This window comes from Acipenser ruthenus, chromosome 6, assembly GCF_902713425.1.
Source record: "Acipenser ruthenus chromosome 6, fAciRut3.2 maternal haplotype, whole genome shotgun sequence".
In the NCBI taxonomy this organism is placed as follows: Eukaryota; Metazoa; Chordata; class Actinopteri; order Acipenseriformes; family Acipenseridae; genus Acipenser; species Acipenser ruthenus.
In genome coordinates, this window is record NC_081194.1 from 12,653,940 (window position 1) to 12,669,683 (window position 15,744).

The 15,744-nt window shown below is 37.6% G+C and overlaps 1 protein-coding gene across 26 annotated transcripts in view; it reads left to right on the forward strand.

The window, feature by feature from the left end:
• Positions 1-15,744, forward strand: part of LOC117410837 (dystonin) — a 187,527-nt gene that overhangs the window by 141,657 nt on the left and 30,126 nt on the right. For 23 of the 26 annotated variants that reach the window (XM_034017703.3, XM_034017698.3, XM_034017701.3 and 20 more), the window contains 12 exons: positions 2,863-3,024; positions 3,521-3,691; positions 4,195-4,361; positions 6,874-7,033; positions 7,278-7,604; positions 7,762-7,846; positions 8,342-8,583; positions 8,701-8,907; positions 9,452-9,571; positions 10,867-10,974; positions 11,304-11,522; positions 12,802-13,005. In XM_034017703.3, coding sequence (XP_033873594.3) covers positions 2,863-3,024; positions 3,521-3,691; positions 4,195-4,361; positions 6,874-7,033; positions 7,278-7,604; positions 7,762-7,846; positions 8,342-8,583; positions 8,701-8,907; positions 9,452-9,571; positions 10,867-10,974; positions 11,304-11,522; positions 12,802-13,005 — 2,172 coding nt within the window. The remainder of the gene's footprint in view (positions 1-2,862; positions 3,025-3,520; positions 3,692-4,194; positions 4,362-6,873; positions 7,034-7,277; positions 7,605-7,761; positions 7,847-8,341; positions 8,584-8,700; positions 8,908-9,451; positions 9,572-10,866; positions 10,975-11,303; positions 11,523-12,801; positions 13,006-15,744) is intronic. The other 3 variants (XM_034017708.3, XM_034017712.3, XM_034017717.3) reach the window with 1 other exon arrangement.

A 15,744-nucleotide genomic window follows, 5' to 3' on the forward strand; every position in this document is an offset into this window, starting at 1 on the left:
ATTTCGTTTTTAAATTCTAGATATTGATCCGTGTTCAAAGAAACACTGTATGGATTAATTACATTAATTACATTTCTGAACTAAAGCAGTAGTTACTGGTGTATTCTGGCAAATGTGTAATATGTATCTAATATGAGGCATTCACCTTTTGTGTATAACTTTAAGCAGTTTAGAAAACATATTTGCACACATGACAAAATGTAATGGTTGCCCTGAATATAACCTCCTCCACCTCATAGAGATATATATATTTTTACACCGTGTGTCACGTGTTATGTTTTTCAAGACTTTTCGGACTTTGTGTTACCTTTTGTTGCCTTCTTTTTGTACTGGCTTGTGAAGTAGTCAATTCACTACAAGATGGGAAAACCATTAAGTAGACCAGATTGTTTACGTCAAAACCCAACCTGTGTAGGTAAAGGGGAGGAAGAGGATTTGAATATTGAAGACTGCTACGTGCCCCAAAGATCAATATATGATACTGTGAGACTGAATGAACAGATTGACTCAGGTTCAAAGGGCAGCCTCACCTCTCGGCACTTTACAGATCGCACCCTCCCATACAGTCACAGGACTTTGGATAGCAGCACTTTATGCAGCAATGGGGTTTTGGCATCTTCCAGCGGTTGTGAGCTGAGAAGCCGTGAAACCAACAAGCTGGACGAGAAAATGATTTTTGATGCACTAAAGCTAAACAGCGATATAATCAGGGCATCAGGGACAGTGTTACCCAAAACAAAGTCACACACGGAAAAGAAAGAAAACAGACGGTCATGGAAAATGTTCGTTCCCGCCAACTTTGTCGAGTATGCCAACAGAAGCGAGGGTTTGTTTGTGGACGGCACAGGCATATCAGATTCATCAAAACGGTGCAAACACAAAAGGACTTCAGATTCCCTCACCTCAGAAGAAGATTCTGGTTTGTGTAGTCCAACAGTGGAAAGAGAGCTAAGACACGACACTCGAGAGAGGGGAGATGCTGTGGGGAGAAGCCTATCATCAATGGAAGGCATTCAGGAAAACAAAAGCGGTTATACTGCCATGTCAGATAATGAGGACCACCTTTTCACTCCAGCGCATGAGTTTGTCCCAACAGGTTTATATTACAGTGAGATGACAGAGACTGAAATACCAGAGGAGTTCCATACATGTGTGACAGATCCTATCAGCATTGAACTAGAGGGTGATAATGATGATGGCCTGGAATCTTTTTGTAGGATACCAGCTGAATTGCAAAATGGCATAAACTACTATGATGAACAACCACAAATGTACACTAATTACAATGAACTACCAACAGCAGAACTTTTAGAAGAACATCTCTCTCCAGAAATAGAAAGTTATTGGCCAACTGTGGTGGAAATGCAACTAGAGACAGAGGAGAACCAGTTTCTTGACAATGGGGTACACTGTAAATTAGAGAACAGTGCTACAGCAGCTGATGTTAAAGGCCTGCCCTTCTGTATGGAAAATGAAGACTTCATGCATACTGGGGACTATCCAATGAATGGTCCAGTGATGGATGAGGGGAGTGACAGCAGGGTAGAGACAACAGCCACATGTCCTGAAATAGACAAAAGCGGTCTCTTCTCTTATAAGGTATTCAATAAACAGTGTATAGATGCTGGCCTAGGAACACCAGGCCAGGGGTGTTGCTCAAGGGTCAACAGAGTAAATAGTTTCAATGATAAGTACATGGTATCCTTGGTAACCTGTCTAATAGGAGTCCTTCCATATCAGATTACAAGAGGCAGAATCAATTTTGATTGGTTTGTTGTACTTTCTGTGACACATTGATCCTTTACAGCTGTGTGTAAAAAGATTAGTTTTCTGCTAGCTATCTGTACCTTGTCTTTTTGAACGCCTTTGCAGACCACATTCTTCAGTCAGCTTTTTTTTTTCTAGTTTTCTATCAGTACAGAGCCTTTTTCATGGCTTTTTTTATCTTAGTAATCATTCCTCATGAGCTTAGTCATAAAGATTCATATTACATCATGGAGTAAAGTGGTTTCTGAGATTCTTAGATGAAAGGACATTAACAGCTTTTAAATAGCTTGTAATTGCCACAAGCAATTAGTGAATATTTGGGTTTATCATAAGTTTAAAATGCTGTACCTAACATCTTGGCCTCAGCAGTTTTGAAGAATTTTGGTAAGCAGCCAGTGGCACTAAAATAGTGGGAGTTTAAAGTTTTGTTTTGTAATTAGGTAATGGTTTGAATGTTTATCTTTTATTCAAGATTAAATTAGTTTCCTTGAATTTTTACCCTGGAAGTTATACAATGTGAATGTTCATTAAAGACAGAAAATATATAACCATAGAAAACAATCATCTGTTTATTTTCTATTGATTTTTTTTACACGGCTAATGAGTTTTTTTTTTTTTGTCATCTTAAATACAGACAAACCTTGCCTGTCACTTTTTGTTGGAAAATAACAACTGGTCTGGATGTATGCCCTTTCTGTGAGATAAATGAATACCTTGAGAATTGTACAAACCAATATAACTTCAAAGAGTTTTTAGAACTTCTAGATAACTTTATAAGCTTGTCTTCTTTGTGACACAAACGAGAGAAGGCTGTTTCCTTTTTGTCTTTCTGAAGCACTTTGTATTTCTGTAAGCCGTACAGCGTTTAGCATTTCAGATATTACAAATGTAGGAACGATAATAAATTGGGGATATGTTAAAGTAAATATTGGCGCAGACTTTGAACTGGCCTGTATTTTTGAAGTAAAGAACCAGAATAACACGTCTTATCCTAAACACCTTCCCTAAGTAGCTGATCTGTTGTGTAAAAATACATTTATTTTCTGTATTTGTGTTGAGGTATATGATCTGTTATTTTGCTTTGACTAACCCCAGGTATTCCAAAAAGAAGAGATCGAGCCCTTGAAAGCTAAGCTACAAGATGTTAACTGGCTGGGACAGGGCCTTATACAGAGCGCTGCTAAAAACGCCAACACCCAGAGTCTCGAAGGTGATCTTGAGGATGTTACCACAAGATGGAATACACTCAACAAAAAGGTTTTTCTTTTTTTTTCCATTTGTGTCACTCTTTCTCCTTGTAGGTCAAGTCAGCACTGGCATTGTGGTCCAGAAAAGCTGAAGCTTAATTTGCAGAACAAAGACTTTGTTGAAATGTGCATGCATTATTCTAAAAATACACACCCTTTCAATGTCAAAAGAATGTTTACCCGCTGAGAAAGATAGATCCAAAAATAGTCAGAACTGCACTGTGTCATTATCATTAGAACAGGTACTAGGACTCAAAAACAGAGAAAACAGGACGTATTTAGTAATAAAAAACTAGTTTTTTTTTTTTTTCTTTAGCAATGCAGTGTTTTTTTTTTATTACTGTATTCTGAGCCATGGGTACAGTATGTGCAGTATCAAGTCATTCACACCAGTAAACTTTAGGGTCCACAGAATAACAGGTGTGTATATTAACATGGACATCAGTGTTACAGTTCCAACTTAAAATATTGTACTTATACAGGCTTTTGTTTAAATCTGACCACAGGTTGCAGAAAGGGACGCCCAGTTGCATGAAGCACTACTGCATTGTGGGAGATTTCAAGACGCCCTTGAATCCCTGCTCAGCTGGCTGAATGATACTGAAGATCTTATTGCCAATCAAAAGCCACCTTCTGCTGAGTTCAAAGTAGTGAAGGCTCAGATTCAGGAGCAAAAAGTAAGTTTCAACTCCTGAACTTGTATTTTAAATATAATGATGGCAACTACATGGTACACTTACATATTTTTGGTATATTTACATATTTTTTTATGTATAGATATATTACTGTATGTACACATTTCCACATACCCAAATTGTTAATCTGCAATACTATAACATGTCAACAAACAGGTTTAGTACAAAACACCTAGAGTAAAAAGCTTTAAAATGGTCCAATTTTTGTTTTCTGTAGTGCTAACCTCTACAATAGTGAGTCTTAACAATACTTTGAGAACCACCATATAAGGATTTAGCTTTGCTGTAGATAAAAGCGTCAATTAGTGAGACACAGTCACACTTATAATGTTGGTTTTGAGTCTACAACATATTTAAGGACATTAGAACTGATTTTAGAGAGGTCCCCAAAACAGCCATGATGTGGATATCATTTAATTTGCCATCCCACTGCCAATCCAGCACAGTTTGATTCATTTTTTTTTTTGTATTTTTCTTCGGAACAGCTTCTGCAAAGGCTATTGGATGACCGTAAACCAACAGTGGATATAATCAAACGAGAGGGAGAAAAACTGTCTGGGGCTGCAGAGCCGGCAGATAAGGAAAAGATGCTGAAAGAACTTGGCAGTCTTAGTCGTAGGTGGGATGCACTGCTCAGCAAGGCAGAGACAAGGTAGAGTAAAAACTTCTGGAATGACGCTCTAATTGAAATGCAAGAAGCTGAGTCAAGTAAGGCAACGTTTAACTAAAGCATTCGCCATCTTTGTCTAGGTTTAGTTTCTTATAGTTTTACTTCAGAACTATACTATTAATGGATTAAAGGTAGAATTTAGTGACTTTCTGCTGATGTTAAAAATTATATATATATATATATATATATATATATATATATATATATATATATATATATATATATATACACACACACACACACACACACACACTTCAGTGACGGTTAAACGAGTGTGACGCATATCTGATTATTTCATTTTGGCCCAACCCTTGTCCGTTTTTTCAGGGAAAACAATGTCACAAATACATAGCTGGAATGACTGTGTTTTAAAATAAGTAGGCATACTGTAGCGGGGGCCAGCTGATTTGTAAGATAGTGTGGGATTGGACCTGATTATGGACTGGAGAAGGGAGTACTCTGTAAATAATGTGTGTTTGTAAACTGTATTATTCTTGTTTTGGTGCTTGTGTGACTGAGAGCTGAGACTGCCTGTATGTGAGTGCGTCACTGAGGAGGGTTGGAGCAGGTCTGACACGAGCAGTCAGAGATAGGGAGTGTTGGACCTATGAGTGAGGAAGGGGGAGGGACTTGGCGGTGTGTGTGGAGATGACAGTCTAAAACAGAGAAGCAGGACCTGACGGCGGGAGAATTGAGAGAGAGTTGAGAGAAGAGGTTGAGTGTGCAAATGAGAGGAGAGGAATGAGAGCCATTGTTTACTAAAAGCTAAAAAAAAAATTATATCCTGTCTGTCTAATTATATCCCGAAAACCCCGCAGCTCAGCGTTGCAATACCTTTGAATCCGGTATGTACTGTAGCAGTATGTAAAACTCCTCATTAACGACCCAACAGCAAAATGAAATCAAAACGTAAAAGGCTATGCAATTAAGCAAAAGATTAAAAAAAAAAAAAAAACACCAGTTTCCAGAATTAAAACAGTATCCAAAGTTAGTATTCAAAATTGCAGAATATAATGCTCGATACGGCCCTAATGTCATAGTTCACTTGCAAATGAAAATGCACAAAAGCAACTAAAGATCATAGATTAAAAAAAATTGCATCAAAGTATCTAAAACTGTTTAATGATTAACTTTTACATTACTATAGCTTGTATCGTTTGGTTTGTTTTTGCTGCATTTTCGTCATGTGAAATTGGAGTAAGCGCTGTGTAACTGCACAATCAAGACATACTGATTTGGCATGAGATTTAAAAAAAAAAATGCGGGCTGTAACAGATAAAGAAGTACATTGTAACATTGAAAAGATGGGCATTGTATCAGAAAAATGTTGACATTGTCCGAAATTGCATGTGACGGGTAATTTGTTACATATATATACAATGAGTAATGCCTTGTGTAAATCATGAAATTAGCCCAATACCATGATTTTTACAATATTCTTAAGAAATAAAAATAAATTATTTCATAATTATTATTTGTATTTCATACAAAAAAAATCACATTAACGAAACTGTACAGCTCTGCTGTGTGCCTGCGTGTACTATTCGCCATGCACGTAGTGCTGTGCAGTAATTATGTCATGTGACTATATGCAAGCTAGGCAGGAAATTTAAAATACTACACACTGTAAACAAGAAAACGGATGTCTCTAAAGGCTAAAAATGAGTCTGCAGCAGATCACATAAAGCAGTATCCAGCAGGAGTTTTACACAGCGATGGAGGTAAGCTCTTCTGTACGTCCTGCAACGTTACTGTAGATCACTACCGAGAATCGACTGTTGACAGGCATTTAGATTCAAGTATTCACCGGACTGCGACTGCTTTACTTGCTTAGAAACAAAAAACGGCGACTTCCATGTTCCAAAAGTCCACTGAAAACCGTGAAGCATGAAACACATTCAATTTTCACCTGACAGAGATGTTTGTTTCCGCAAATATCCCTCTTGAAAAATTGGACCACCAAAAGTTACATCAATTCTTCAGACTGAGTGTAGCAAATGGTGGAGTGATTCCTTCATCAGCCCAGCTGAGACATGAATACTTACCTAAAGTTGCCGAGTATCACAAGCCGGAGATTATGGAATCGGTAAAACAGTCTGGTTGCTTGACAGTGGTCACTGACGAGTCGACTGATGCCAAAGATCAGTATGGGTTACACATTGTATTTGTGAACATGCACCTGACGTACTAGAACTGAAAGCTGTCCTTGCAGATGCACTTTACTTACAGGCTGTTAATTACAACACTGTTTCACAAGCTATTGTAAAGTGCTTGAATAACTTTGACATTGATTTTGATAATGTCATTTATCTCTATATTTGATGTTAAATGATTTCTGATCTGGTAAAATGTGATTTACAAAATTGCATACATCTGTTGTGTCTCTAGGTGTCCAGACAAAAAATAATTTCATAGTGCTAGCGTGTTTGGCTATGGCTAATTATTTTTCACATTAATCATGCCACACTTGTGTTTCCTCTTGGCACTTTTAAAGGCACCGACAGCTGGAAAGCATCCTAGTGGTAGCACAGCAGTTCCATGAAACACTGGAGCCCTTGGCAGAGTGGCTTTCTGCCACTGAAAAAAGACTGGCAAACTCAGAACCCATTGGAACCCAGACTAAGAAATTAGAGCAGCAAATTTCACAGCACAAGGTAAACAGCAATGTTGAGGCTGTGCCCATTTTGGCTCTAGGAGTGTGATATAGTCATCAGGTTTCTCATTTCTATCACATTTTTCAACTTAATTTCAAATATTATTTTTACAGTTTTCCATTCGTTTATCATTTTTTTGTTATTTCTGCACTTGTTTTGACATGTTTTAGTTATTTTCTTCTTATTATTTATCATTTCTGTATGTTGCTTTTTTTTCTTCTGTTTTTCCGTTTGCCCTGTGTAGGCCTTAAAAGATGATATTATGGGTCACAGTAAGAACTTACATCAAGCTATTAGCCTTGGTCAGGCACTTAAGACAATGAGTTCCATGGATGACAAGGAATTGGTGCAGGGCAAGCTGGATTCAATACAGACTCACATCATTGATGTCCAGGAGAGATGTAGCAGGAAAGCAGCCATGCTGCATCAGGCCCTCTCTAATGCCCGGCTCTTTGGCGAAGATGAAGTTGAACTAATGAATTGGTTAAATGAAGTACATGATAAACTGAGCAATGTGGCAGTCCAGGACCACAACACTGATGCACTTCATAAACAGCATTATGAGCAACTGGTATTTGTTAATTTTTTTTATAGTTATCCCATTTTTGTTTTTTAAGTTTATCTTCTCCATCCATTACAATTGATTTTAATGTTTTTTTTTAAGTTTCACTATTAACTAAATTATTAGAAATGTCATGGAAGATGCTAAGTTTTCTGTTTTTATGTAGGCTCTTCATGAGGACATTGTGCTCAGGAAACAGAATGTTGACCTGGCTATTCAAAATGGCTTGGAACTTCTGAAACAAACAACAGGTACTATGGGAATTGGTAAAACTGCAAATTCACAGCATTAATAAATAAAACAGTATGCATTGTGGTATAGATAGATTAAAGTGTGCCACTGTAGATGTGAAATTTAGAGCAAACAGACTCTTAAGTATGTGTACTGCAACCTTATCGACACATTCTCAATTATTTTCCTATTTTTCTACTCACATACTCTTGAGTTATCAGTCAACCAGGAACTACAGAAAAATACATCCCATGCATATTATTCAACAGAGCTTGTAGTACAGTAACTTACAAAGTGTTTCAGCTCAGTGTCATTACCCCTGTGGTGTACACAAATAAAAACTCTCCCTAGCAAACATTCTGCTACTGCATTTGTGTCTAAGCATAATTATTCAGTTACTTGCCTGACTCCCATCTATCACCCAAGTAACTATGGAAAATATAAGTTCCTAGAAAAGTTTCAGAAACTATGTTAGTTGAGATGGTTGCATTGCTCATATAACTCACTTTTTTCAGGTGATGAAGTTGTTATCATTCAAGAAAAATTGGATGGTATCAAAGCCAGATATGCAGAAATCAATTCAATGAGCACAGATGTTTCAAAGTTGCTCAATCAAGCTCTAACACTTGCTACCAAACTGCAGCAAAATCACGAAGAGCTGTGCAGTTGGCTTGATTACATTGAAGCAGAAGTAGCTGCTTATGAAGTTCAGGTCCCTACAGGAGAACAGCTGACCCAAGTGCAAGAGAGACAAAAAGTAAGGTTTTCTATTGTTCAAGCACTGACAATTGTTATTGTTAAGTTGAATTACAAAAAAAAAAAAAAAAATGGTTGTACTGTGAGTCCATGGCCTAATGAAGCTCTACTGTTTCAGGAGCTCCTGAAAGATGCAAAGGGGCACAAGGGGTTGGTGGACACTCTCAATGAGGTAAGCAGCGCTCTGCTGGAGCTGGTGCCCTGGAGAGCAAGGGAGGGACTGGACAAACTGGTGTGTGAAGACAATGAGAGGTACAGACTTGTGACTGACTCCATCTTGCAGCATGTGGAAGAAATAGATGCTGCCATTCGGAGATCTCAGCAGGTAAAGCACAACCTGTCCTACAGGGGGTTGTAAATGATTTATTAATCATGTTTAATGGAAAAGCTGGAAATGTAATTGCAGCTTATTTAACTTTCTGTCTGTAACAAAGAGGGCTTCTGAACTGAATGTAAATGTGCAACATGGGCTATTGTTGTCGCATTGCAGACAGCTGGATGCTGGACCAAAGATAATTCTTAAATTGTTAGAACCATCTGCGTTATTTGTTATTTGGTTTTATACATTATTTACCAGCCCTAATGCTAATGTTTCTCTCTGTCTATCTCTCGCTCTCTGTCTATCTCTCTCTCTCTCTCTCTCTCTCTCTCTCTCTCTCTCTCTCTCTCTCTCTCTCCCTCCTTCCCAAGAGGATAAGGTATAGGCCAATTGAAAAACAAACTTGTCAATAATTTTCAAAATGATAAGATATTTAATTTATAAAATAGTTTATCCATCTTAAAATCTGAAACGAAAAAGTATACATTTAAAGTACAAATGTATGTTCAGTATGCTGTACTAATCTCTGTCACGGTATTTCGTTGTGCAGTTTGAACATGCAGCTGAGGCAGAGGTTGAGTGGCTAACTGATGCAGAAAAGAAACTGGCATCACTTGGAGCTATCAGACTTGAGCAAGACCAGACTGTAGCTCAGTTACAAGTTCAAAAGGTAATGCACATGGGTTTACAACAGGAAGTTACAAGCAGGGTGGTTCAAATCAGGTCGCCAGATGTGACCTCCAATTTTAATATGGCCAGTAGATTTTACCGTAAAGTCGCTAAGCATTTACAGTTATATAACAGAACTTCAGTTCTGAAATAAAAGCTTTCTGCTTAACTGTCAGAATCTGCACCACCCTGTTGGTCTCGCAGAGCCAATCCTTTTGCAGAACCAGCCCCCTTTTCTTGTTACCATAATAACGTGCACCAGCCATTCATTCTGCATTGTCTGCAGTTCGGAAGAGACAGTTGTTGCGAACTTAAAGAAAATTAAAAAACGAAAAAACTTTAAAACCAACAAGAAGAAGTGACAAAGGCAGTGTTGAGATGTCTGTGTTGCCTTACGGCACAGAGAGGGGGGTTTAAAAAACTAAACAGCTTTGAAAAAATTCTCAGTGCAGGAGTGCTGCAGTTCTGCAGGCCATTGAGTTTCCCTGACTTCTCGACGGCACGGGAAATAAAAATAAGAAAATTCTCAAAATATCTCTTACTTACCCTAAATAAAATGTTAAAGAAACTGAAGCAACAGTCAAATCTATGAGTGTTAGTATTTTAGCCAGCTTGTCTATGACACTAACTTAAAAATAAAGATGTGTTCACTTCCCTGGAATTTTATATAGTTATCTTCTCTGCCATTTAATTACTATAGTTCTATTTCCTGACATTTTATGTACATAGTTCCCTGGCATTTATGTACATAGTTCCCTGGAATGTAATGTATATCGTTCCCTGGAATGTAATGAATATAGTTCCCTGGAATGTAATGTATATCATTCCCTGGAATGTAATGTATATAGTTCCCTGGAATGTAATGTATATCATTCCCTGGAATGTAATGTATATAGTTTCCTGGAATGTAATGTATTTAGATCCCTGGAATGTAATGTATATAGTTCCCTGGAATGTTATTAAGTTACTTCTCTGGCACAACCATTGTATATAGTTCCCCTCCCACAATTTAAAGATAATAAAAAATGTGTGTGCAAAATATACGTCTCCTCATATTGTCCCCAGTTGAAAATGTTGGCCACCATAAAAGTTAATTTGACCACCAGGTTTTGAAAGCTAGTGGCCAAATGGCCACCAGCATACAAAGTGATTGGTCCCACCCTGGTTACAAGTAATAGTATTATTGTTTATCTTAAACAATTGTAGTAGATACATCATCAGTTAATACAGGTACATTTGCTATTGTGTCCATTTGTTTTAATTACTAATTACAAGCAAATTTATATCTATTTCTAGGCATTTTCTATTGACATTTTAAGACATAAGGATGCCATCGATGAAATTGTGAAAACTGGGGAGGCAATAATCAGCAGCAGCGATGAAGAGGAGAAAAAATCCCTACAGGTGAAATGAACATTCAGGATATTTAGTACCATTCATACTGAAAATGTCTCTGATACCAATGCTGCTTCAATTTCAGCATTGCAAATCAAAAACAGCTGCTTAAAGCTGTTTCATGCTTTGTTCTTGCTGTTTAAAAGAAGTTTTTGAAAAATAATTAATAGGACATGTATTCTAATGGTAAACTATTACAAGGCCTCCAGTGTTATATAATGACTACAATTGAGTTAATAAAGTCATCGCCGCTGGCTGACCAGTACTAATCCTATTAAACCCCCTGTATTTGCTATGATGTCCGTCTCAAATTGTTTGCATTTAATGTTATATTTCAGGATAAAGTTCAAACTCTTCTGGAGAAATATGATGTTGTCAGCCATATTAATGCCGAGAGATGTCTACAGCTTGAGCGAGCTCAGTCATTGGCCAGTCAGTTCTGGGAGACCTATGATGAGCTGTGGCCCTGGCTGCAGGAAATGAGGAGTGTGGTCTCCCAGCTTCCTGCTCCTGCCATTGAATATGAAACTTTGAAACAGCAGCAAGAAGAATTGAGGGTAAGAGTCTAATAGACAGGAACTATTTGGGCTAAATACATCACATTTTGAGAAAACAGGATTGTATGCTCAGGCACAATGATTTTCTCAGTTAAGTTTCATTACAGCAGTAAAAATTAACTGTTTCACAGTCACATTGTTTTAAGCTCAGGACATATCGATGCTACAGATAAGACGTGCATAGCTGTGTTCTATGATTCTTTCAGTTGAGTTATGTTACCAGTGTTGTCGAGTGATTGGTTATATCAGTGATACAGTGTTTACAAACCATTCAATCACATATGTCATTCAAGTTATGCACTTCAGGGTGCTTAGTTTTTGTTCAGAACAACTACCATTTCTAGTTCACTTACAGCTGTTACTTATGGTAGAATGTATCAGATCGCCACCTCATTAATCAGAGTTATTTCATTAAAGCTAAGGAAGTAAAAAAACCTTTGTTTCCTTGAATATCCTTAATCCAAGAGACAGTTTATTAATGATGACAATACTACCTTATTCATTGTTTACTTAAATGTAAAGGTTAATGCCATACAGTATTCAGGATCTTTAGCAGTTTCACAACAAAGAAACAGTTAAAGCATTCTGGCCAAGTCAGACATTTCTTATGAATCAAAATGACATTCTTTTTCTGACAGTATTTTGGCCTATACATTTAACGTTATGGTCCATAATCAGGATGCAGAGGACGTAATCTCTTTAGAACTCCACATCAGTGAAGTGTAATTAACTGTCAATTTGTTATGAGCTGTATAACTAGAAAGATCAAAAGCAGAAAGATTACATCATCTCATAGGAGGCCTGCAAATTGTATATATTTTTTTTAATTAGATTATCTTCCACTGGTTCATAATGGAAGAGGTCCAGGTTATTATAGAAGATGTGCCTGAGTTACAAAAGATCTGTTAGTTCAAAAAGTACTTAATGAAGTAGTTCAAATGTGCAAGCCTTATGTAGACAATGAATAAGAGTTGTTCAAAGGTCTAATAACAATCGTAGTGTTAATATATACAATATTATAGTATATAGTTTGTGTAGAAGTGGATAACGTGTGTTTGTCCTAATAATTATAAATACAGTAAATATAATACATATAAATAATAAGACCATTATAATAATATAAATATAAGTATAAATAATAAGTAACATGTTAATCATGTTATGCCTGTAGTTACAGTATAAACATGTACATTAAGAGTAAAAACACAATGCATTCTGGAGTTTCATTTTTATGTAATTTTTTTTGTAAATGTACTGATAGACGTGATGTTTGTTACAGCAAATGCGTGAGCTGATTGCAGAACACAAGCCTCATATCGACAAGATGAACAAGACCGGGCCCCAGTTGTTGGAGCTAAGCCCTGCTGAAGGCCTTTCCATCCAGGAAAAATACACAGTGACTGACAAGCTTTACATGCAGATAAAAGAAGATGTTAAACAGCGAGCAGTAGCGTTGGATGAAGCCATTTCTAAGTCAACCCAGGTATGGTCTTCACTCACAAGATCTATTTAAATCAGCAGATACTGTACACATTTTGATTTAAGTGAATGAAAAAATTCAAGGTACACACACAATGCATGTTTTTTAGTGTGGTATACGATACCCTCCAAGTGTAAAATTATGTTTTTTGTTTTTTTTTATCGTCCATGATTTATTTATTCAATTCTAATTTTAGCTGTCTGTGTTTTTGTATTCATTAGCCATCTCTCAATTAATCATTAGACATACATTTTACCTCAACTGCTGTTTCATGCTTAATTTTTGCAGTTATGCTAACAGTTATAATTATTTTATATACATTTTGCAGGGCTTTATTAATAATTATTTATTTTTCATTTTTTCTTTCTTTATGCTTCTTTTGTTAAATATTTTCTTATCCCATTACTTGGCTAGTTTCACTTTTTTTTTAACAACATAACATGTATCAACCAGGTTAATGAGGTGAGGCCCAAGGCATGGCTTTCCCCAATCCACCTTTCTTACTTACTGCTTGTAGGTGTTATGTATCTGTATGGAAGGAGTGAATGTCCAGTCAAAACAATCCAGTTCCAAATAAGGGCTTTTTAATTACATTTCGACCCCTCGACCAGCAGTGGTACGAGGGATGCACACAAACAGGGTTGCAGTCCCAAAGTAAACAGCTGAAACACAAAATGAACACAGTTTTCAAGTACTGTAATCCACCCGGGCTCCAAGTGCAGAGTACAGTGCTGGTGATGTGCAGGGGAAAGTGAATTGCGTGCGTGCTGGCTCTGCGGCTTCAGCTCCTGTCAGTCCTCCTCTGTAACAGTAAGCAAAACAACACGGCACCGTTCCGGCTGCATTAGCATTCAGCGTACGTAGCTGCATTCTCTTTGTACTGCAAAACCCCTCCCCGTAATCAGTGCAGCGCCACGCTCTCTCCAATCGCCGTCCGCACCACAGCTTATCACAATGGAGTTGTTCCGCAGTCATACAGCTACACCCTTTCCCCAAGATGGCCGACTTTCGGTTTTGTCCCACCATCAAGTTGGCCCATCTCGGAGAAGGCGTACCACCAACCTTACCCAGCCCCTGAGGTAGACTTGCAGCTCAGCTTCCTTCTCTCCCTGTCACAATATCATCTTGCTTGCTTTGTAGTTCTTAGTTACTGCTAGATTTCTTAAACTACCCAGGCAGGAGTAAAGGTAAACAAACTTATTGTGGGGAACCTTGGTATTAACACATTTTGTAAAGGACTTTTCAAAAGCCAGTAAAAACAGTAATGCTCAATCAAATATTAGACTCGTACTTGAAGTATTTTTAATTTTTCCGCCTCCTTTCCTGGGTTAGACATATATGGTTGCTGTTGCTTTAATGTAGAATATACAAGCCTAAGAATATACAGAAATGGTGGCTTGAGCAGGTAACAGGCATGGCAGGGGGAAAGTGTGTGTTTTAGAGTAAAGCTGTAGTCGGTGCTCCAGATAAGGTTATGGGTCTGGGAGCAACTTGCACTGAGAGAGTAAAATGTATTTTCAGGGGGTAAAATGCAACATTACCTTGAAGTCAAGAGTAATCTCGATTTAAATACTGTACAATCTTTATTGGTAATAGGGTAGGCATTAAAAAAGAGCCTTCCATTTTAACTGCAATGTTACTTTGAACTACTGTACAACCACGCGTGTGTTCTACTAAGGTTCTTTATCGGCTCAGCGCATTTTTTTCGAGGTACCACACTGACTGCAAACGTTACTTATATTTTCATTACTTACATTCATTACACTCAGTGAACATGTTAAAACTTGAATTAAAGCCATACAGATAAATGCAATAAGGAAATACATTCATACGTTATAAAATTGTTTGTTTAATAGTATAGGCACCTTTTTTTAGCGGTTGCCTCTGATGATGACTCAAGTTAGATTTGTAGCTGGACAGGGGTGTCTACTCTTTAACCTGTGTAGCCTCGATTTTTTCTTATTCTTAATGTGATTGGCTGCAAAGACAACAGGGCTAACCAGAGATTGGATAATGTTTGTTAGGTTAGTTTTTCTTGTGTACACTTTCTAGTAACTGAAGACATTGTATTCTGGGAGATGTTGTTAGTGGAAGTCTTAGGGGAGGCGGGAGAGAAGGCAGACAAACTGTGCAGAAAATTGCAGTGCGTATTTTTCCACATTTTTCCAAGTTACCTGGTACTTTGCGAACGTTTGGGCAATCGCTGTGCTGACAGAAATAGTATCTACAGAAGATATGCACATGACATCAGCACAAAACAAACCAGGTTTATTCGCCTTGAAATCATAAAAAGAAGAGAAAATTGACAGAACTGGGTGGTGCAAGCCATCGGGAGACGCATCAAAAGTCACACTGGACATTTCCATCAATGCGTTCCATATAAGTTTACCAACTAAAGCATCACCGTTTTCTGTCAAATATTTACAATTAAGATTGTCGGCTTTAGGCAGTGTTTTAGCTGATGGACAGACAGTCGCACGAAGTCAGCAATACATACCTCTCTGCAAGAAACAGTGGCTGTCCAGCAAAGCACAGCGCTCTGACAAAGTCACACAGTCAATCTGCGTTCTTTTATTAAAGCGTGTGTAAAAGCTTCATAAATGGATTGCGTGTGTCTCAGTTCACTTTATTGTTTTAGTTTAATGTGTCGCTTTTTTTTCAGTGTGTTCTTTTATTGTCAGTGTGAACATGTACCTCAATGCAGCAGTATTTGCAGTGCTATGCATCCTCTGCCTCACCTGA